The 24,254-nt window shown below is 39.7% G+C and overlaps 1 protein-coding gene across 1 annotated transcript in view; it reads left to right on the top strand.

Moving 5' to 3' along the window:
- RXFP1 (relaxin family peptide receptor 1) overlaps positions 1-24,254 on the top strand; it is a 150,904-nt gene that overhangs the window by 44,936 nt on the left and 81,714 nt on the right. The window contains exon 2 of the mRNA XM_072120607.1: positions 24,018-24,161. Coding sequence (XP_071976708.1) covers positions 24,018-24,161 — 144 coding nt within the window. The remainder of the gene's footprint in view (positions 1-24,017; positions 24,162-24,254) is intronic.

Below are 24,254 nucleotides of genomic sequence, written 5' to 3'. Positions count from 1 at the left end.
TTTTTTTTTTTTTTGTGTTTTTTGTTTTTTTTTGAGTTTTTAAAACCAAACAATGCTATCCTATTGCTATGGCTATTTTCTAGCCAAGTATCAAAGCACACTACTATGCCAGATGAGATGACACTGAGTTAGTGCCTAACTGAAATCCAACCCCTACTAAATTTTCCCACTTCGGTCTTTGCTATGGATATGTGCGTCACTAAGCGCAGAACACAGCGGTCGCAAGTCTCACTACAAATTGCTCAGAATTGGCTAGTACATGCACTGCAGAAAGTACAGCCACCAGCAGATCAACCAGAAATCAAATATATAGAACGCTACTGTATGCGTAAGTAAGCTCTTTGTATTCTCCTATGGCTATTTTCTAGCCAAGTATCAAAGCACACTACTATGCCAGATGAGATGACACTGAGTTAGTGCCTAATTGAAATCCAACCCCTACTAAATTTTCCCACTTCGGTCTTTGCTATGGATATGTGCGTCACTAAGCGCAGAACACAGCGGTCGCAAGTCTCACTACAAATTGCTCAGAATTGGCTAGTACATGCACTGCAGAAAGTACAGCCACCAGCAGATCAACCAGAAATCAAATATATAGAACGCTACTGTATGCGTAAGTAAGCTCTTTGTATTCTCCTATGGCTATTTTCTAGCCAAGTATCAAAGCACACTACTATGCCAGATGAGATGACACTGAGTTAGTGCCTAATTGAAATCCAACCCCTACTAAATTTTCCCACTTCGGTCTTTGCTATGGATATGTGTGCCACTAAGAGCTAAACACAACGGTAGCAAGTCCCCCTGCTAATTCCTCACAAAATGGTACTAGATGCAAATTAAAATAAAAAAAGTAGAACGTTATTGTAGCCCTAAGAAGGGCTGTTGGGTTCTTTGAGAATCACTCCTGCCTAACAGTAAGCTAATAGAACACCCTAACGCTTTCCCTGACCAGCAGCAGCTCTCTCCCTAGCGGCATCCAGACACAGAATGATCCGAGCAGCGCGGGCAGCGGCTAGTCTATCCCAGGGTCACCTGATCTGGCCAGCCAACCACTGCTATCGACGTGTAAGGGTACCACGTCATGCTGGGTGGAGTGCAGAGTCTCCTGGCTTGTGATTGGCTCTGTTTCTGGCCGCCAAAAAGCAAAACGGCGGGAGCTGCCATTTTCTCGAGCGGGCGAAGTATTCGTCCGAGCAACGAGCAGTTTCGAGTACCCTAATGCTCGACCGAGCATCAAGCTCGGACGAGCATGTTCGCTCATCTCTATTTATGAGATATGTTTGACAAATAACATTATGTCAGCACTAACAAGCATTTAATGTTTAGGAAGAAAATTTACAAGCTGCATGAATTACACAGTTTCCTTGTAGTCATGTATGCTACTGTCTGTTTCAATTTTTTCATGAAAATTATTTAAAATTGGACAGTGTCAGGGTAATGGTTATAGTGGGATAAAAATGGTGACTGGGGCACATCTAATGGAAATGTGTATTATGGCACTGTGGGTGGCTTGGACCATAAGCATATGTACAGACATTTGTCTTCATTAAAATGTACATAGACAAAGGGTTAATGTTAGATTGTGGGCTAACTGTAGTACTTACATTAGGCTGTGAATTGAATTACTGCAATGCTTATTGAGGACTGACTGCAGAGCTAACACTAACTGTGGAGTGCCTGTACAAAATACAGTTTTATTGTGGAACAAGACAAGGACCCGGGCCAGATGAATATCAAAACTGAATCATAGAACCACAAGATGCACTACCCCAAACAAATATGTACTTCCTATTTGTATGCAGTGTGTCATTTTTTCGGGGCCTGGAGCCAGCCGGCGCCCAGAATACCGGATGTCACAGTGCTTGGTATGGGGACCGGAGGGCTGTCCTACAGCCTGGCAGGTTTCCAGCAGGTGGTGTATGCAGGAAATATGGAGGGAGAGGCTGATGTACTGGTTCTCCCTGGGGCTACCCCTGAGTGTCTGTAATATAAGTCCCTGGGTAATGGATGGGGAACCCCATGGTGGTGACAGCCATATCCAGGAATCAGACGGAGGCAACGTTGTGCAAATCAACTCACGGTTCTTTATTGAACAACAGGTAGCAGGCAACGGGCCTAAACGGACAACAGCATATTCTGGTACTGTAGTGGTCGTGGAGAGTGGTCCTCATGAATTGTGCACCAAACTGTGGAAGCTGCAGCTCTGGATTAGAGTCTTCTGACTCTGGTCCTGGGGATTGGATTCTGTGTCAGTACTGAAGGTGTACTGAACACTGTCTCTCTCTTCACTCTGTCTCTGCAGATTGGACTGCTGCTACGTGGAAAGACCATGAGGTCAGGACCATGTTCTCCCACTACACAGGGGTTTAATACTCCCCCTGGTCAGGTGGTACAGCCACATAATTGGATAACACCTTCCACCCATTTAACTATTGCCTGTTCAGGCAGAATCTACAGCTGCTATTACATAATGACAAGGTTCCAGAACCTTCATAAAGGGTTCGTGACTCCCTCCATCAGCTCCTAAACTAGAGAGAGCACTATTTGCAACTACCAGCCTGCCTATGTATTGGCAGGGGTGTTGCAGTATCAATGTATAAGATAATAGGGTAAGCATCTGCAGACAAAGAGTGAGGAAATAGAATATCAAAAAACAGAAATTCAATAATAGAGTCACCATACAACATACAAGTGCAAAGTCTAGGATATAGATGTGTCTGTAGCAAAAAAACCTAATTAGTTTATGCCTATCAACTGTTGTCTGAGGCTGAAACCTCATGGTGTATTCACCGGCTATGCTGCACGGCAGAACAAACTGCAGGTCAGACCTGGTGTTAATTTTTTTTCATTGGTGAATGTTCACAGTTTTTTTGGAAGTGCGCTAGAATACCGTGTTCCAGGCTCACTATGCCAGCAGCTACGCTCCTTCACCCCCACATGGCGTAGAGGTGGCGTAGTCACATAATAAATTGCAATTTGTTGTGCAAACCAGAAAACTGGAGTAGAAGCATTGATAATATAGTACATATTATAAGGAATGAAAAGAAATACAGTATAGACATGTAGAAATATAAAAACTATAAAAAAAAGGTTGATAAATCTTTGCATGATACTTACAGGTATATGTACACAAGTATCTATGTCTTGGTGACTGAGAACCTGAGCCCCATTCATATATCTACTAGGAGCAACATCCTCAGGGGAGGTTATACTAGACTGTAGACTGACGGCAGTAGATTTCAGACTGTTTTTAGTGCTAAAACTATACTTTGTACTCACCGCGGTGATTATACTAGCCAGTGGAATGACTGATGGTAGTGATTGTACTAGACTGAGTACTGAGATTGGTGACAGTCATTACACTAAACTGTGGACTGGTTTCAGTGCTATCACTACAGTTTGTGTTTGTGATAACATTACAAGAACATTGGGGCAGATTTATCAAGTGTCTGAAAGTCAGAATATTTCCAGTTGCCCATGGCAACCAATCACAGCTCAGCTTTCATTTTAGCAGTGCTCATGAATATTTTAAAGGGGAGATGTGATTGGTTGCCATGGGCAACTGGAAATATTCTGACTTTCAGACACTTTGATAAATCTGCCCCACTGTATTCCTTATGACAATGAATGCAATAAAGAAATGTCAGTTATTTGTACCTTACTGGCTGATCCTCAGCATTGGATTATTAATCTTCATCTCTAATTCCATCATTCATCATCACTGTTCATTAACCACAATGTGCTGCAAGCCTTTCTTGTAGGGATGTATTGCTCAAGGTTGTATACTATAAATCCAATCCCCATTTTACGGTGTAATTTAAAGGGGCTCAAGAAGACTCAAAAAATTATCTCCTCTGCCCCTAATCATGTGTGAAACTGTATGTAAATCAGAGCTTGTAGGTAAACATTTCACATTCCCTTTAATAATAGAGAATTATGGTTGTACGCTTTTTTGTTTGCAATATAACTGACATATGATATGTTTACTCTGGATTGTACCTAATTAATTTTTGTCACACTCCTGTTTTTTGTTTACTTTACTTATAAATTACAATGTCAGGAGAGGGAATATTTTCTGCCCCTTGCTTATATCAAAGAACTGAAGTCTGCAACCAACCTGCTGATTTACAGGTGGTAATCCTTAAAGAGTACTGTTAGGAAAGCACAAGGGCATAACATGATTCAGGAGTAAGACTACAGAAATAACTATACTGAATCACAAAAAATAACTAAAAAGAAACAAAATATTAAGCCTGTGTCCACCTCCTATTTCATTATATTCACTAGGACAGAACATGTCTAAACTCCAGACCGGTTGCACACGTGAGAGTTTGTCTTGTAAAACTTGCTTCCTATGTATGTTGGATTAACTCTTAGCAGCTGGACTGGACTGACATGTTGGGGCTTATTTATCATACGCCACTGCTCTGGCACAGCCCAATACATCAAGAGGCCCCAGCGAGTCCTGCGCTGTGCTTATCTCTACACCAGGCCATGTCTGCCATAGAAATAAATGCATGTGAAAATGTGCCAGCTGCAGAGAGTGCGCAGGTGTGGGGACAGTAATACTGAATTAGGGCCACGATCTTAGAGTAATTGTTATATATTGCCTGAGTAGAACTCTTAATAACAATTTTATTCTCATAAAGTTAAAACAAAGTGGGTCTTGTCACACAACAATGCCGGGAGGTTGGACTGATGATGTGTGTTTTGCAAAAGCTGCTCACATTAGAAACTACTAAATGATATATGCATCCCTGAGTAAACATCCTAATATACAATAAAGAAGAAAAACATCAGAGACAGCACACAGAATAGCCTAGTACCTAGATGACACCCCAAATCCAGCAGAGATAGTGTTAACTTGAGACAGGTGTCAAAGCATGTACAATCAAGTGGAGGATTGCATGGGTAATTTATACTTGATGCCTAGTTACAACTACCTATTCGAAACAGCTGGCTAATGCCTAAATTTGAGAAAAGTGGGACTAAACATAATCGGGGGAATTCATTGAATGGAATTTTAAACTGTGCCAGTTTTGTCTGAAATGGCGGAGTTTCCTGGTGTAGTTCCCACTGGTTTCCTGCTCCCCTCGTACCCGTCCAACAGCCTGCCAAGACATGCCCAAAATAGCTTGCAGGTTCAGATAAGCCAAGAAACAGGCAGGGAGGGGGAGTTTTATGTGCCTTCTCTGCCAAAAAGCTGGCAGAGGACGCATAATGAATCTCCCCCAATATCTTTTAGATGTATAAGAATAAAATATTATTAGGTTCTTCTCAGGCAGTATTTATCTATGTTTTATAAACAATGGTGATCCTATCAGGGCTAGACAACATTTCTGCAGCTAGAGGGAAAATTTGAGTAGCAGCCACCCATCCCCCATAAAAAATCTGCAAATATATTGCACTTATAAATATATACTTGCAGTGTACAAAAGGTACACATCAATATATACCTGCAATGAATGTGTTGCAAATACTGTACACCACACACTTGAATAGATACCAGAAATGAATATACTCTCAATACAAATATATCAGCAGTGAATAAATGACACAGGAATGTACTGCTTAAACCAGTAGCCACTGCTGCCTTCTATTTCAGTGCTAGCACAGTCTGTTATGGTCATTATCCTTATGACAATTCTTCTCCAGCAGGTTAAAAATTGTGCAGGCTTAATCTTCTGCCCAGGCTTCTAGTGAAGAATGCAGCAGTGGAACAACATTATTGTACCACCTGCTTCATAGACAGTCATGTAGAATTGATTATTTGCAGAGGTGGCTAGCGCCAGGGGCATTAGCTTCACTGCAGTCCTCAGGGATACACAATCTGCTGCGGAGGCAAGTTGCTCAACTCATATCTTCGCAGAGTAGACAGAACACAAATTTAACTTTAGAAGAAGTCAGGAACTCCAACTGATTCTTTATAAAGTTCACAATCACAGCAGGTACATAATATCAAGGGTACATTTTCATGCAGGTCTTCAAATGCGGTATAGCTTATTATGTGTGAACAGTGTCCCACCACAGGGGGAAACATGCCAGAGATTCCATCAGCGCAAGAACTCGTACCAAACTGATATTAACAACAGAAGGAAAGATCTCTCAGTGGCTGCACATTTCTCCAGAGTGGAATACACCATGAAGGATTTGTGGATTACAGTTTCAAAGCACTGAAAGAAAGGAAATAATGGGAGTAGAAATTAATGCAGAGAACACCTCAAGAACACCTCAAAAGTGGTCTTAATACTCATGCCAGCTTCATGACCCTCTATCTCTGACCTGGAGGCCACAAACTAGATAACAGTTAGAGTTCACTTGTTACACCTCTCGTCTCTTTTCAGCCTGTTTATTACCATCCTGTTGCAAATAAGATTTCTCTGTATATATCATTCTGTTGAAGAGAACTAATATTCTTGAAAGCTCACCACCAAATATACCCAGCTATCACTTGATTTCTTCATTCTACTTCTCCTCTCTATGGCTAACATGGTACAAATCTACACTACCAAGATATCAGACAGATGGGGAAAGAGAAAGCAGCCTGATCCTCAATAATATTTTGGACCAATTGGTCCTTTGTACTTTTTATTGTCAGGCTAAGAGGTAGTAGATCCTCTGAACCACTCCGGACGATGACACAAGCCCAGTGGCGTAACTAGAAGCTGATGGGCCCCAGTGCAAAGTCTGTGCCAGGTCCCCGTCTGTAATGTTTATAGTAATAGTCTTCTCATATGGGAAAGTGACACCATAAGGGCCCCCTAAACCTCTTGAGCCAGGGTGCGATTGAAACCTCTGCACCCCCTCAAGTTACACCCCTGCACAAGCCACTACCAGGGACCGGAGTCTAAGTGGCACCCGGTTTTCAGCAGGGCCCACCGCAAAGCGGGTTGGACTTGCTGTGGCGTCATTTCACAGGCATGACTTGTCCGCAGTGGCAGGCAATCTCGCAGTCGGGGACAGTCAGGAGGTCAGGACAGGCAGATAGAAGTCAAAGACATGGCAACACATCAGGGCGGGCGGAAAAGGGGCAAAGTCAAAAACGGAACCGGGGTCACAATGGGAAATCACAGAAATAGTGCAAGGCATCAAACACAGCTTTCTCTAAGGCACAAGGCACAAAGATCCGGCAGGGTTTGCAGGAAGAGGCAGGCTTATATAGAATTTTGAGGAAATGACCAGCGCCAATTAATGCCATGTTAGCCCTTTAAATTTAGAGAAGTCGGTGCGCCCTAGGAGTCGGAGCCACGCGCGCACAGTGGACGGGAGCAAGACAGGAGCCGGAACAGGTGAGCTGTGCGGGCAATGCAGTGGTGGGGGCAGAGGAGCACGGTTGAGTCCGCAACCTGCGACAGCCGTGACAGTACCCCCCCCCCCCCTTTGGCCTCCCCCCCTTCCTGGGCTGGAGGAATCTCTTCAGGAGATCACGGTCCAAGATATTGTACTTCCAAGACCTATCTTGCAGCCCGAACCCCTTCCAGTCAACCCAGAAGAACCGCTTCCCCCTTACAGTCTTCTTGTCAAGGATCTCCTTTACCTCATAGTTGTCAGTGGAGTCCGTCACTGGAGCGTACCACAGGTACCACCCGTGACACTATAGTTATAATCAAAGAATGCAGGAAAAGTGATATAGCACAGGATGGAAATGATTCTAGACAAAATGAACTAAAAGTTCTATACATTACTGAATCAACTTTTCACGAAAAGGCCACTGAAAAGTTGGGATGCTCCGCAAGTTCTTTGCACCTTTATTCTAAGTATAAGCTGTGGAGGGTATTGCACCTCTTACATTTACATAGAAGATAAAAAAAAGAAGGGCACAGATTCAAATCGCCCAAAGATTTAACATAAGTGGCTCATTTTAAAGATAAACCCCAAAACCTCCAATATTTTCCTTCCTGTTCTAGGTACCCTCAAAATTGTTATTTTAATTAATTAGAATAAACCTCAAAATCAAAACCTTTAAAAGGCAATTTGAAAACACATATCTATAAAATAAGCCTTTATCCTCAACAGTTTCTACCCTTGAATAACCTCTACCATCTTTCCTTATATTTTAAGCCCTCATAGACAGGGTCCTCCCTCCCAGTGTAACAGTTCCGTCATTTTGTTCATGTTTATTGTACTAAATGTATGTATGTAAATCTTTTTTTACATGCATAATTGCATGTGATTATAATTAATAATACTGTAAATTCTATGCTCATTAATCATTACCATGGAAACAACATTGATTATTATATCCATTCAGTGCAAAATCCTGGAACAACAATGTATGTAGTTGCCTGTTTGTTTTTGTTACTTACAATAAATCAGATTTCATACAATTCCCAAGCAGTGTATTATGGTGATCTCATACTGTATTTTGTGATGAGGACAAATAATTTTTTTATTTTTGTAGTAGAAGTGTTTGTTCTGAGCTGATGTTGAAATTTCCACTATTGACACTGATGCTTTATACAAGGGGCCCAGCCATCAAAAGTATATACAATTGGTGTTGGTTGGGTAGGGATTTAAGTTAAGAAAATAACAATGTTCTATTTGTCAAGGTTTCCATTCATTTGGTATATGTATAAAGAAATGCAAGACAATACTTGTAAGTATCTGCTTTAATAAAGTTTATCTGATTTAAAAAAAAAAAAAAAGAAATTGTGTTGTTCATCATGAACATATCAGACTATTGATTTGTGCAAAATATGGTTTTAAAAAAAAAGGTTAGGTAGGCTTTAAATCAATGGTAGCCATTCAAATTAAATGTCAAATATAATATTGGAAAAATTCAATGTTTAAAATATGTCAACATTAACAGAAAACTACCACTTGCATGGTAGTCATTTAAACTAATTATAGTTACTGCTCAGCGTCCTTCTCCAGATGCTGGCACATATCTTCATTAGGCTTGACGAGCCATGGAACAAAGATAAACAATTTTTATGGTAAAACCCCTAAACCAAAATTAATAATTTTAATTTTTCAATCTTCAATCTATTTATCAATCAATCAATCAATCAAATTTTATCAATAAAAATTAATAAAATCTCATCAAACACTGTGGCACTTTTTGTCTTTTAATTCATTTAATGAAATTTATTCATTTTTGGAATATATGTATTGTCTAAAAAAAAAATTAACATTTTTAAATTCCACCTCCATTTTTATTTAACCCCTGTGAATCACCGAAAAGGTTAACAAACTTCTTAAGGTTAGTTTTATCAAGTGGTGTAGTCTCTATTATGGGGTAATTTATAGTTTTTCACATAAAAATGTGAAAAAATGCACTCAATGGCCCACATTTACTAAAAACAGTGTATTCTGTACTATGTGCAGTTTGCCTGTGTAGTGTGCAGGGGGCACCAGATTCATGATTGGTTGCACCCATTCTTCATGTGTCGTGTGTCCTCTGCACTGTTCTGACATTTGTTTTTTTTTGGTGCAACTTTAACATGGGGCATGCAACATACTTCTGTCAGACTCTGCATAATAATCATGATAATAATCTATTATTAGATTATTATTAATAATCTATTATTATTAAATGTGGTGCACGGTCTGACTGAGCACCTGAACCCCCATTTCAGTGCAGAATTTTTTTTGGGTATAGTGAGGCTGTGACACAAATGAGTCTCGGACACTTCTTAAATACATGTGCAAGCAGTTTGCACATAAAAGAACATAAGGCCGAAAAAAAACTGGCAAAGGGGCTTTACTAAATCTGGGCATATATTCTCAGCCTCCTAACATCTTAAAAACATGAGAGGATGCAGACATTTGGAAAATGTTGGTTATGAAGGTATTTGGGTGCTATGACTATCTGCCTGAAAACAGAATGTAAAACTTTGAAAAAAAAAAGCAAATTTTTGCCAAATTTCAGGTTTTTTCCTAACTAAACGCAAAAGATATCATCATAATTTTTAATCTAATTTGAAGTGCAATGTGTGACGAGGAACTATAGCGTTCCAACGATTCTAAAAATGTGGGTTGGTCCTGAAGGGGGTAACATGTAACATATAAGTGGTAGATTTCATAACTATTTAGAAATTGAAACAATTACACTTTGTATACATTGGATTTATCTAGCTTTCATAATTGTCATATCTATTAATGCAAAAAATCACTTACAGAACATGTGATTAACAACAATTAATCATTGTAGCGAAGACATTCAGCATGTTATGCTATTCTGCTTCAGTAGCTCAAATTGTTTCTAATACAAACCCAGTCCACTGTGCAAGAGAATATTAATGGCTGTTATTTTGTTTGTGAAATTTTAAATGCAAATTTGTATAATGCTTGCGATGTTATGAAATATTATATATATACACTCACCGGCCACTTTATTAGGTACACCTGTCCAACTGCTCGTTAACACTTAATTTCTAATCAGCCAATCACATGGCGGCAACTCAGTGTATTTAGGCATGTAGACATGGTCAAGACAATCTCCTGCAGTTCAAACCGAGCATCAGTATGGGGAAATAAGGTGATTTGAGTGCCTTTGAACGTGGCACGGTTGTTGGTGCCAGAAGGTCTGAGTATTTCAGAAACTGCTGATCTACTGGGATTTTCATGCACAATCATCTCTAGGGTTTACAGAGAATGGTCCGAAAAAGAAAAAACATCCAGTGAGCTGCAGATGTGGGCGGAAATGCCTTGTTGATGCCAGAGGTCAGAGGAGAATGGGCAGACTGGTTCGAGCTGATAGAAAGGCAACAGTGACTCAAATCGCCACCCGTTACAACCAAGGTAGGCAGAAGAGCATCTCTGAACGCACAGTACGTCGAACTTTGAGGCAGATGGGCTACAGCAGCAGAAGACCACACCGGCTGCCACTCCTTTCAGCTAAGAACAGGAAACTGAGGCTACAATTTGCACAAGCTACTCGATATTGGACAGTAGAAGATTGGAAAAACGTTGCCTGGTCTGATGAGTCTCGATTTCTGCTGCGACATTCGGATGGTAGGGTCAGAATTTGCCGTCAACAACATGAAAGCATGGATCCATCCTGCCTTGTATCAATGGTTCAGGCTGGTGGTGGTGGTGTCATGGTGTGGGGAATATTTTCTTGGCACTCTTTGGGCCCCTTAGTACCAATTGAGCATCGTTGTAACGCCACAGCCTACCTGAGTATTGTTGCTGACCATGTCCATCCCTTTATGACCACAATGTACCCAACATCTGATGACTACTTTCAGCAGGATACTGCGCCATGTCATAAAGCTGGAATCATCTCAGACTGGTTTCTTGAACATGATAATGAGTTCACTGTACTCAAATGGCCTCCACAGTCACCAGATCTCAATCCAATAGAGCATCTTTGGGATGTGGTGGAACGGGAGATTCGCATCCGACAAATGTCGGATGTGCAGCCGACAAATCTGCGGCAACTATGTGATGCCATCATGTCAATATGGACCAAAATCTCTGAGGAATGCTTCCAGCACCTTGTTGAATCTATGCCACGAAGAATTGAGGCAGTTCTGAAGGCAAAAGGGGGTCCAACCTGTTACTAGCATGGTGTACCTAATAAAGTGGCCGGTGAGTGTATATATATATATATATATATATATATATATATATATATATATATATATATAGGAAAAAAAGTCTTTTTGCTGCACAGTGTGAACAAGCCCCAGTGTGTGGGGGGGGGCAAAACAAGGCTGTGATTTATAATACCTCTCTGCCCTCTCTGGCCATCCTTAAAAACATCCATAGATTACAATTTTTCTGCTGTTAATGTTTGTTATTATTTATATTACCAATAATTGGACAGTGGCAAGTTTGCCAGTGAAAGATTTTGTAAATCTTTCAAACAATGTTGGTATGGCAGGTTTGTATTAAATCCCAGAGAAAATGTCACAGAGACTACAGGCTGTCATAGCAATGGATCGCCGTCCACTTGATGACCTAATAGGGGGGTTACAATCTTACCCAAGATGGTGGCTTTAAAGGGAACCTATCACCACATTTGCCTATATACAGCCAGTGACAGGTCCCTATAGAGCTCTAATAACTGACACCCTTCTTTTAGCTAAAAATAGTCTCTCTAGCGGGAGACCCCGCTCTACTTATTACTCCCAGCGCTGCAGCAGTCATAGCACTGCACTTCTCCTCTACACCTCTTATACCTAGCAATCCGTGCCTGATGAAGGTCTGAATTAAGACCGAAACGTTGCATAAATTGTTATTTGGATTGCTCTTCTCGATCAAATCTGAACAAAAAATAAAATAAGATTTTCTGATTTCACAAAAAGGAGTGCCAAGTTTTTCTTCATTGATGAACACGGTTTGGTAACCTACTTGTGCACCCATCAAGCTCTAAAGACTTCAAGTGACGTGTATTCTTTGCACAGTCAGAATAAGGGGGCATGGTTTACTGTCGGCTTGAGAGAGAGAAGAGTCACAAACACCAGACATGAGTCACAAAAGCTCATTTGCATATCAGAAAAATGTTTGTAATTAAGGTACAGTGCCCCAATGGCAGATAATATAGGTGATATGGGAAGGACTTGTAACCCTTTATCAGCAGACATTGTTAGTCAGGGTGGTCAAAATCTAGTGAAAGGTCCTCTTTAAAACAGTTGACTTCCCTAATCGGTTCCAGCACTGACCATGGGTTTTAGGGGAAAAAATGGCTAGAAGGTTGGAGGAGTGTTTAAACTAGAGACTTGGGGGGAGGGCAACTACACTTGTGCAGGGCAAATAGACAGTGTACATAGAGAGCTGGGAAGAGTCATAGTCCATGGGGGAGGAAGGGGGGCTGGAATGAGATTGGGGAATAAGGACAAAAGGAATACGGACAGGGAAAACCATATAAAGTGTATGTACACAAATGCCAGAAGCCTCACAAACAAAAGGGAGGAACTGGAACTCTTGATGTTGGAGCGGAAATATGATATAGTGGGTATCAGCGAGACATGGCTGGACAGTAGCTATGACTGGGCTGTTACTATAGATGGTTATAGTCTTTTTAGAAAGGATCGTATAAATAAAAAAGGTGGAGGGGTTTGTTTATATGTGAATTCTTGCCTCAAGCCCGTCCTGCGAGATGACATCAGTAACGCAAATGTGGAGTCCCTATGGGTTGAGATAAGGGGAGGGAAAAAGAATAATAAAATATTACTAGGGGTTTGTTATAAGGCTCCAAATATAATGGAGGCAGCAGAGGAAATGCTGATAAGTGAAATGGATGCGGCTTCAAAGCATGGTGAAGTACTTATCATGGGAGACTTCAATTACCCAGATATCGACTGGGGGGCAGAAACCTGCAGGTCCTTCAGAGGCAGCAGGTTCTTGTCAACAACAAAAGACAATTACCTGTCGCAACTAGTCCTGGAGCCAACAAGAAGGGGGGCACTGCTGGACCTTATTCTGACCAACAGACCTGATAGGGTATCAAAACTACAGGTTGGGGGGAACCTGGGGAATAGTGATCATAATATCATTGATTTTGTATTACGCTTTACTAAGAGCGTTAGTGAAGGGGCAACCAACACTCTAAACTTCAGGAGGGCAAATTTTCAGCAACTAAGGGAAGACCTTAAAGGCATAGACTGGGATAATGTTCTCAAAGACAAAAGCCCCCCCCCCCAAAATGGGACTTTTTCTCATATATTCTGAAAAAGTCCTGTGAGAAACACATACCTTATGGGAAAAAACATAAAAGGAACAAGAAAAACCCTATGTGGCTAACTAGTCTTGTAAGGAAAGCAATAAGCGAGAAAGATAAAGCGTTTAAGGTGCTAAAACGTGAAGGTAGCGATGAGGCATTACAGGATTATAGAGAGAAAAATAAATCCTGTAAAAAGCAGATAAAGGCCGCAAAAATAGAGACTGAAAGAAATATTGCCAGGGAGAGCAAAAATAACCCCAAATTATTTTTCAAGTATATAAATGATAAGAAACTAAAAACAGAGAGTGTGGGTCCCCTTAGAAATAACATGGGGGTCATGGTGGAAGGAGATGAGGAAAGGGCCAATCTACTGAATGTCGCCTTCTCAACTGTCTTTACCCAGGAAAATCCCCTGGTGGAAGACACAATGAGGAATAATGTAAATTCTTTTTATATGTCAACAGTTTAACCCAGGAAGAGGTACGGCGCCGCCTCGCAACCACTAAGATAGATAAATCACCTGGGCCAGATGGCATACACCCCCGGGTTCTGCATGAATTATGTACGGTGATAGACAAACCGTTATTTTTAATATTTGAAGATTCACTGAGGACTGGTTATGTTCCACAGGACTGGCGCATAGCAAATGTGGTACCAATATACAAAAAAGGATCAAATAGTGATCCTGGAAACTACAGACCCGTGAGTCTAACTGCTGTGGTGGGGAAAATATTTGAGGGGTTTATTAGAGATGCTATCCTGGAGTATCTCACTGTGCACAACCTTATAACCCAGCGTCAGCATGGGTTTATGAGAAATCGGTCCTGTCAGACTAATCTGATTGGTTTCTACGAGGAGGTAAGTTCAAGACTGGATCTGGGGGACGCTGTAGATGTTGTATATTTGGACTTTTCAAAGGCATTTGACACCGTGCCACATAAAAGGTTGGTATATAAAATGAGACTGCTGGGAATAGGAGAAAATCTGTGTATTTGGGTAAGTAATTGGCTTAGTGATAGAAAACAGAGGGTGGTCATTAATGGCACATTCTCAGATTGGGTTGATGTTACCAGTGGAGTGCCACAGGGGTCAGTATTGGGGCCACTTCTTTTTAATATTTTTATTAATGACCTTGTAGTGGGTTTACACAGTCAAGTTTCAATATTTGCAGATGATACTAAGCTGTGTAAAGTAATAAATACTGAGGTCGATAGTTTAGCATTACAGAGGGATTTGTGGAAGCTTGAGGGATGGGCAGAGAAATGGTTGATGAGGTTTAATGTAGATAAATGTAAAGTTATGCACTTGGGCCATGGAAACAAAAAGTATAATTATGTTCTAAACGGTCAATTACTTAGTAAAACTGAAGCTGAAAAGGACTTGGGGGTATTGGTGGATGGTAAACTTCATTTTAGTGACCAGAGCCAGGCGGCTGCTGCTAAAGCAAATAAAATAATGGGATGTATCAAGAGAGGAATAGATTTTCATGATAAAGAAATAGTTTTGCCCTTATACAAATCCCTGGTCAGACCACACATGGAATATTGTGTACAGTTTTGGGCACCAGTGTATAAAAAGGATATAGTAGAGCTGGAACGGGTGCAGAGGAGAGCAACCAGGATTATTAGGGGAATGGGGGAACTAGGATACACTGACAGATTAAAAAATTTGGGATTATTCAGTTTAGAAAAAAGACGGCTGAGGGGAGACCTCATTACAATGTACAAATACCTGAACGGACAGTACAAGGATCTCTCCAAAGATCTTTTTATACCTCGGCCTGTGACCAGGACAAGGGGGCATCCTCTACGCCTAGAGGAGAGGCGATTTTACCATCACCATAGACAAAGGTTCTTTACTGTACGAGCAGTGAGACTATGGAACTCTCTGCCGCAGGAGGTTGTTATGGCGGACTCTATGTACATGTTCAAGAGAGGCCTGGATGACTTTCTGGAGAGAAAAAATATCACGGGTTATGGGGATAAAACATTTATTTAATTCTTAAAGGTTGGACTTGATGGACTTGCGTCTCCTTCCAGCCTTATATACTATGATACTATGATGGGTGTTAGCAGCAAGTGTTTGCTGCATAATACAGCACACACACAATGTATGGAGAGGGTTCTTCCATCTCCTGACTATTACATTATGGGTTGTTAAGGTGTTAAAACTAGGGTAATGGAATTAAGTTAATTGAGAAACAATAATATTTGTGATGTCTTTTTATTTTCAAGTTGTATTTTATTGCTAATAAATCCCTTACTGTTTTCTATGGGTTACTGTCCATTCTGGGCTGTGTTCTTTAGTAGCCACCACAGTGCATTTGCTTTGTTTTCATCTTGGCTATGTCCTCAGTACTAATAGGTGCACACTAAATAGCACTATTGGGCTACATTCAACTCTATATTCTAGTTGACATCTTTCCAGTGTGTAGACATGTCCTGAAATACTGGCACAGGAGGAGTTTCAAGTGGCACCAATAGGACTAATAGCTTAGTAAAAAGATTTTTTTGTAACACATTGTCAATGTAAATTAAATTCAGCGATTGCATGCAACTTTTAGGATGTACAGGCGGTCCCCTACTTAAGAACACTCGACTTACATACGACCCCTGGATATTGGTAATTTATTGTACTTTAGTCCTAGGCTACAATGATCAGCTCTAAGAGTTATCTAAGGTGTCTGTAATGAAGCTTTAGTGTTAATCCTGATTCTTATGACAATCCAACATTTTTAAAATCCAATTGTCACAGAGACCAAAAAAGTTCTGGCTAGGATTACAATGATAAAATATACAGTTCCGAATTACATACAAATTCAACTTAAGAACAAACCTACAGACCCTATCTTGTATGTAACCCGGGGACTGTCTGTATATAACTTTTATCTAGTGTTCACCTGCCTCATCTTATATGTGTATTTTTCTTTGAATTTTGTGATCTGACTATGTATGTAACAAAAGAGATTGAATATTGTAGGAAAGGTTGAAAAGAAAAACTTTCAAAATTTCTTCCTGTGAATGTTTACTGTAGTCAGACAGTAGGTGTTCTTCTTAAGGAGACAATGCCAATTAAGGCCACCTTAAAGACATGTGGAGACTTAAAGCCATAGATGCTCCACTAGGGAATTCTGGGAAGAATGCAAATAAGTTTTCCAAGGTGTTAAATGGAAAACAATACCTCCTTTTGCTACCTTGAAAGGCAGCCCCCTTAACATCAAGTATGACCTACAAGAAGTCTAAAACCATGATGTGGGATTAAGCCAAACCAGTATATCTACTTGGTGACAGTGGAAGGGGTAGATACTGGAAGTGTGATGTGTGTTAGCAGGCTTGTAGAAACCAATCACCAGTACCTAAGTTGTAAAATAGCAGACAATGATAATAATTTATAGTTACAGATGGAAAGATCCGCAGGACAAACTGTAGATGGTGTACATGAATATTTAAAGGATTTGCCCACAAACAAAATTCTCAAATTATTGTTTACACAATAAAGATGATTTTTAACTCCTTATTTTACAATTTTACTCAGTTGTATTGCTGTTTTAGCTCCTATCACTCAGTGATGTTCAGTGTAAAATTAGAAAGAGAGATAAGACAGATCAGAAATTAGATCCATGAGATGCATATTGCACACAATGACACAGTCTGCTCTATCACACTATCCCCCTCCCTGGATATGGAATTTTTCTGTCAGTAGCTTGTAGCACTCCATCCGCTGTTGCTGTTGTTTGCCACCAGGAAGTCAGTGTGTGTGTATCAGTGTGAGCTCCTCTTGGAATGCAGGGGAAGGGGACGCTGCAGGTAGCAGAGAAGAGCTCAGCTACACAGCGTCAGGCAAGATGGCTGCCGACCCTAAAGCCAGAAGATACAGGGTCAGAAATCAGGGGCAACTGAAATTGTGTACACCAGGACTGATAGAGACATGTTGGAATTATATCTGTGAAATGCTGTATTTTTGTTAATAACAGTTAAATAGAAAATGTGTTATTTGGTTATCCTGCATATATTTAAGAAACTTGTCTTTGTGGGAATACCCCTTTAATATTGTGTAAAAATAGTTTTTCACAGGACCTCAGCATTAGGTTGTTTTAGTGTATTTATGCTGCTCATTTTTCCAACATATCACTAGAAGTATTATAATCATATATTCACAGGCTGCAGATTTTGCCTTACCATCAAGTGTGAGTTTCAGGAAGCCTAATAGGTAGTAAATAGTGGCAAGATACAGGACGGGGAGGAAGCGCTAATAGTGTAACATCATTGAGACTAGATGTAAATGTGGGGGTGGAAGTGTGCTCAACGTCTGTGGTTGTGCTGGGATAGGCACAACGCTATTTTCAACTCCAAAGGGGTATTTACTGGTGCTGCCGTCAGATAGAGATCTCCTGTGCAAAGGATAATGTTTGTAGTTGTGGTCTAATTAAATGCGCACTCAGAAGTGAAAACTAGATTTTTATCGAATATCAGGTCTTAATGTCACAACGCGTTTCGGGGTAGAGTACTCCTTTCTTAAGTGTAAGACAACTGATGCCAAGGATAAAGATTAAATGGCTTTTGGGCCATCCCAGGATCTTCTGAGTGTGCCATTCAATTAGACCACAACTACAAACATCAGGATGCCTAATGAGCCTTTAAAGCCTTTAAAGCCAACGAGTATATCTATTCCAGAAGGAACAGATTCCCACCTGTAGTCAGCACTGCTTCAACCTAGTTGCATCTACAGCGTAGGAACCTGGTTTGATGCATACACTAATGAATAGGATTCAATTTGCATGGACCAACATTATATGCGTCCAGTTATTTCTCAAGAAAGAACATGCATAAGATAAATAGGACAGCAGTACAATTTTCAGCAATTGTGAACTTCTGTACTAAACAGTACTAAAAAGTTGCATTTTGGGCTCTGAAACATTTGAAAATTATAACATTTACATTTTTGATGTTAAAAAGAAACAATTCAAACTGAATATGTAATACTGTATATTCTGAAGATGGTAAAGTAATATATTATCTATTTCATTCATTTTAGTTTCGCATAATGAACATTTCCAGATGGTTTTTAACTAGAAGAAGAAGCTCCCTAAAGATATTCTTCACAGTAATGTTAATGTATGTTTAACTTGAGCAGTGCTATAAATTAGATTATTATTCCATCCTAGATTGGAGAAACCTCAAAGAGTTGACATCAGATTTTCTGCTGTGATGTACATATTCATAATAGGTTCAGAATAGGGAAAGATAAAATGACTCTTGTCTCTGAAAGTGCATCATCTTATCAGGGTACAATATACGAGTTATGTAAGCCTTAATGTATTTCAAAATTGTAGTTATTTTAACTGTATCTACAAGGCTAACAGAACTTTGATTTTTAATGAATTTGGTATATATAATCTGCAAGATTATGTCCGAACATTCAATTATTTTCTATTTTCCCCAACATCATAAATTACTTCTCGGGTCAACTTAATAATTTGTTGCAACATTTTTTCACTTTTAAAATCCTTTCATATAAAAATATTGGAAGCAGAACTTTCTAAAAAGATTCTATGAATATAGGCGCTATGTAGCACAGAAGTTATATAAACCGAAGATTACTCATGTAAGTGAAGAAAATGTCAAGAAAACCATGTCTAATTTTAATCCTCTATACTTTCCATAATGTCAAACTATTAGTGACTCATCCAAGTTGTTTTAGCTCAGCTATTGAAACCAAATGAACAATGAATATGAGTATTATGAAGCTGAAAGTGAAGAAAATGTATTTACCGTGTTTTTCGGACTATAAGGTGCACATAAAATCCTTTGATTTTCTCAGAAATCAAAGGTGCGCCTTATAGTCTAGTGCGCCTTATATATGAACCGTACTTACAGACAACAGCTGCCTTGAACTCTGCACACGTCTGCCACCTGCTGGTGATTCATCCTTATAATCAGGTGCGCCTTATAATCTGGAGCGCTATATATATGAACCTAGACATTTTAGCAGGCATCTATTGATGGTGCGTCTTATAATCCGGTGCGCCTTATAGTCCGAAAAATACTGTATGTATTGGATAGGTTCGCTATTAATGCAATAGGATGAAATCACACAAACTGTTTTTGTGGCATTATTTGATGCTGTTTAATGTCAATGGTGGATATAGAAAAGTTGAAGGAAAGGTTTATACCTAATAAGGATAAGCTGATAAGTGCCAGTTTGTTTCATGTTTTATGAGCAGATTTACATGGCTTCCTATGAGCAGACAGTGAGGGAGATATATTAAAGTTTTGGTGAATAGAGTATAAGACTTAACAGTCTTATTCTGCACCAGGTAAATCATGCTAGATGAGGTATCTGGAGTAGTTTAGAACTGTGGGCATGCTGTGGTAACGGGTCTTGGTATGGTGACTGGAGGGCTGACCTACAGGCAGGCAGGTCTCCAGCAGATGGTGTGTGCAAGAAATATGAAGGGAGTCTGATGCAACCTCTGAGGTGTCTGTAGGATGAATCCCTGGGTGATTGATGGGGAAGCCTGTGGTGGTAAGTAGTCATATCCAGGGATCAGACGGAGGCAACATTGTGCAAATCAACTTACAGTTCTTTATTGAACAGCAGATTCTTAAGCTGGAAGAGTCATGGAGAGCCGATCCACTGGATGGTAACACGCTGCCTGGTAGAAGGTTCAAACTGGGCAGGTGCAGATGGAACTGAGTCCGGGTGGTGGATCTTTGTTTTGGGCTTAAGTCTCCGGACTTGACCTGGGTGCTAGACAGTAGACCTGAGGCACCTGGAATTAGGACGCTGGCTGTGGCAGACAGACCATGAGGTTTGGTTCTGTCTGCAGACTCTATACAAGGACAGACTTACCATGTTTTTCTGCCCAGCAGGGGTTTATATACTCCCTAGTCAGGTGGTAGCATCTCTCCAATCAGCTTCCAGCTTGTAATGCAAGAACATAATTGGACAGTCACATATCACAGTGTTAACTGTTGCCTTTCCAGGCAGTGGAAATACAGAATAACTCAGTATTCCAAGACCTAGAAACTTCTAGAGAGGTGATCAATCTCCCTAACAGCTCCTGACATGGAGAGGGCGCTATTCATAACTACCACCTTGCCTATGCGTTGCATAACCAGCAGCAAGTGCTCCAAAAAAAATAACAATTAAAGCATAAATTATTGTCCTCACTACTTGGCTCAATATCATTAACACTTTTGTGACCAAAGGTTTGATACCTCAATGTCAATGTCTGGGAAACACAAACTTTCTGCCAACAAAGTCTGCCTTTGTAGGCATTTAGAGACTTACAAACTATGATGCTCCACTGGGGAATTAGGGGACAATGCAAATATTATAAGTTCTGTCTCCCTGCAGCTCTTTCTCTGTTCTGCCTGTGGCTGACAAGCTTGATGGGGGAACACTTTAAAAGGTTATATCTTGGTATAGTACCTTTAATAAGATATCTGAGTTGTGTTTCCAGGTGTTACAGAACTGGAGATATAAATTCAACTTTAATAGTGGGAATCTCTGATTGTGTGGTACTTACAATCCAGATTTCATACTTTTGTGTTTCTAGGTGCAACAGTTCTGAAAATATAAACATTTTAAGTGGACCACTGTCTAGACCACTGTGTAAAAATCTTGTATCATCACTGGGTATGTGATGTGCAAATAGAACTTGTATAACCATGTGGGAGTTATGAAGGGGTTAAGGTCTGGCAGTGAATCTCCCCACTCTCCAACTCAACCAGGAACAACTAGGCCAAATGTATATACAGTATATGAAAATGGTGTCAGGAGAAATACCTTTGGGTTGATTGATGGTTCAGTTGACAATAGTCAAATTTGTAGACTCCTCTTCAACATAATAATATATACAGAGCACAAAATGCTACAGCGCAGTGCCTGCACATTACCGCATGTTTAAACATGCATTAGTCATCCACTACCATTAACAATAGTATATAATAGACAGTTTATAAAGTATATGAGCATACAGTATATATAGTATGTCCATCCCTACGGTACACTACCACAGTCACAATAGATCAGTACTTCTATGTACTTGCTTCCGCAAAAAAGTACAATATACTTTTACACCATTCCTATATACTCTTTTACTTAGACATACTGTGCCACAGCTGGCATCCGCACCGAGTGGCTCTTAAGACAGAGATCACCATTATATTGATACCTTTTAACCAGGTCTTGTATCTGTGTTGCTGATCCCCTGACGAGTCACAGCATGAGAAGCGTAGGCTTGATGTAAGGCTTATAGGGACACAGTCAATATACAAGTAACAAAGTTTTATCCTTTCATTTTGTTGTTTAACTCTTTTTTTTTTATCTGCAGTTTCTTGCGACTCTATCCGAAGGGAAGGAAAGATTAAATACATGACTAGATCAGGTTAAACAAACTGTATATCTGTGCTGGTGGAATTATGCCATTTAGGAATCATAATCGCTGGGGGTCATCTTAGGTTTTGTTGTTTTTTTCTTTTGTTTTTCTTCTTTGTTTGCTACTTTTGCACATTTGTTTTTTTTGTGCCTTTTTGTGCTTATGTCATAAGTCTGCCTCAAGTTTGTATTATTTAGCTTAGATGAACAGATGTGGTTGTTTGTGTTTACACCAAAAAAAGCACAAAACTATTCAAGCTCAACCTTGGCGTCAGCATGTTTATTTCACATAAGGAGGAAGGGCTACATTTTAACTGTTGGTGATTGGCTTGCGTATAGTCTATACCCTTATGTATGCTTTGAATGAGTGCTGCATTGAACTTTGTGGGACTTCTTTGATACCATAGATACTGCATCTTATTGTCTATTTTTGTATGTACTAAACTGGACCGTATTTTTACATATTTTGCCTAATTTTAAATACTATGATATGAGTTTAGTTTTTATTTCTAACAAAGTAAGGTAACTCTCTCTTAGCGGATACAAAGCTTCTGACGAAGCCAGGAGGCGCCTGATTGATGTAGGGCTGAGCGCCTCTTGCTCATTAGCATATTTTTTAAAGTTCATTTTTGGGTGTAACAGACATTCAAGAACATAAGAAAACCGGTACCATTGATGAGCATGACATTGGTGATAGCCTACCCCCAGTAAATCTGCACAAGTTGTACACACTGCAGACAGCAACTTCTGTGTCCTCCCCTGTGCAATGTTTGTTCACCTTCTTCATACACCTGGGTGTTATTTGCAACATTTTTAAAAGAGAACATGCACTTTTTTAAACAAACAGTAACATAACAGTAATAAAATATCAACATTGAGCATTGAGAAAAAAAACATTCAAGAAATCTACCATCAAATAATGATAAACTAGGGACACTTACTCATAGATCCAAGCCCCGTAACTGTGGTCATCTTCTTATATTTGTTATCCATGGCCTCTTTCCTTCTAAAATCAGTGTTTATCTCCCCCTTGCTTACTCATCACTTGTACAGTGAGACAGTGTAACAGTCTGTAAAGCCAGGTAGGAGGCCATGGTTAACATAAATAAGACTATTACCACAGTCACGGTAGCTGGATAAGTAAGTGTCCCTGTTTTATCATGTTTGATTTTGATGGTAGATTTCTTTCAGGATAAATTGGACACAAAAAAACTCAAAAAAGAAAAAAAAACATCCAAAATAGAGAACATGTAAAAATAAATATAATATACTAATCTGAGCGCAGATATGAGTGTGAATTTGAATATTGATAACAAGAAGAATAATATATATGAATGTGCAATATGATGTCCCATGATGTTGCTTATGGAAACAATTTTTGCTTAAATGCTACTTTAGGATATGTGGATTTATGGAAGAAAAATATCCATCTCTATATAGTCATCTCTATATGTGTCATGAATTGTTTGGTCCCACTATGTCATCATTGGAGGTTTCACGAGTGGGATCACCAAACCTTTATCTTCTCAACATGGTATCAGTTTTAAAGAAAGGTGTACCCAAAAGGGGTTTCTGCTTTTACAAAACTGGGTACGTATAAAACCCTAATAGGTCGAAAAATTTGGCCTTAGTCGCCAGCAGCCACAGGACACGTGGCCCCTAGGCTGCAGGACTTGGGACTTCTGGTTGTGTCTTGTGTGGTTTCCGGCAGATGCAGTCATGACTGTCTGATACACAGATCATTATTAATAGATGAGTAGATGAAGGAAGTTAGATGTGATAAAGCTTACCTATCACATATCATCAATTTAACTTACTGTATCTACAAATTCAGTTAAAAGTTCACGTATAAACTATATATGAAGTTGGACATTATTGAGATTTGTGAGTCTTGTTGAGATAAGTCATGAACTGTTTTGGTTTATTGCATGGTAAAAAAAAACCTGTTACAGTATTAATGTTCTATAATATATGTGAAGTTTGTATTTTACAGGAATATAAGTACTTTTGTCTTTTATTTTAGTTGCTTATTCGGAAAGTGAGAATTCAGAAAACACTTGCCCTCTTGGATTCTTCCCTTGTGGTAATATTACAAAGTGCCTTCCACAGTTTATGCACTGCAATGGAGTGGATGAGTGTGGAAATCAAGCAGATGAAGATAATTGTGGTAGGTTCAGAGTTAATTTTCTACTTCATGCATTCCACTTGTATGTGTCTCTAAGTGAATGGGCTGTCTCTGTATCTTGTATTGTGTTTGCGC

This window comes from Engystomops pustulosus, chromosome 1 (genome assembly GCF_040894005.1).
Source record: "Engystomops pustulosus chromosome 1, aEngPut4.maternal, whole genome shotgun sequence".
Classification (NCBI taxonomy): Eukaryota; Metazoa; Chordata; class Amphibia; order Anura; family Leptodactylidae; genus Engystomops; species Engystomops pustulosus.
Note: the sequence above shows the minus strand (reverse complement) of the source record. Positions and strands in the feature narration are given on the sequence as shown.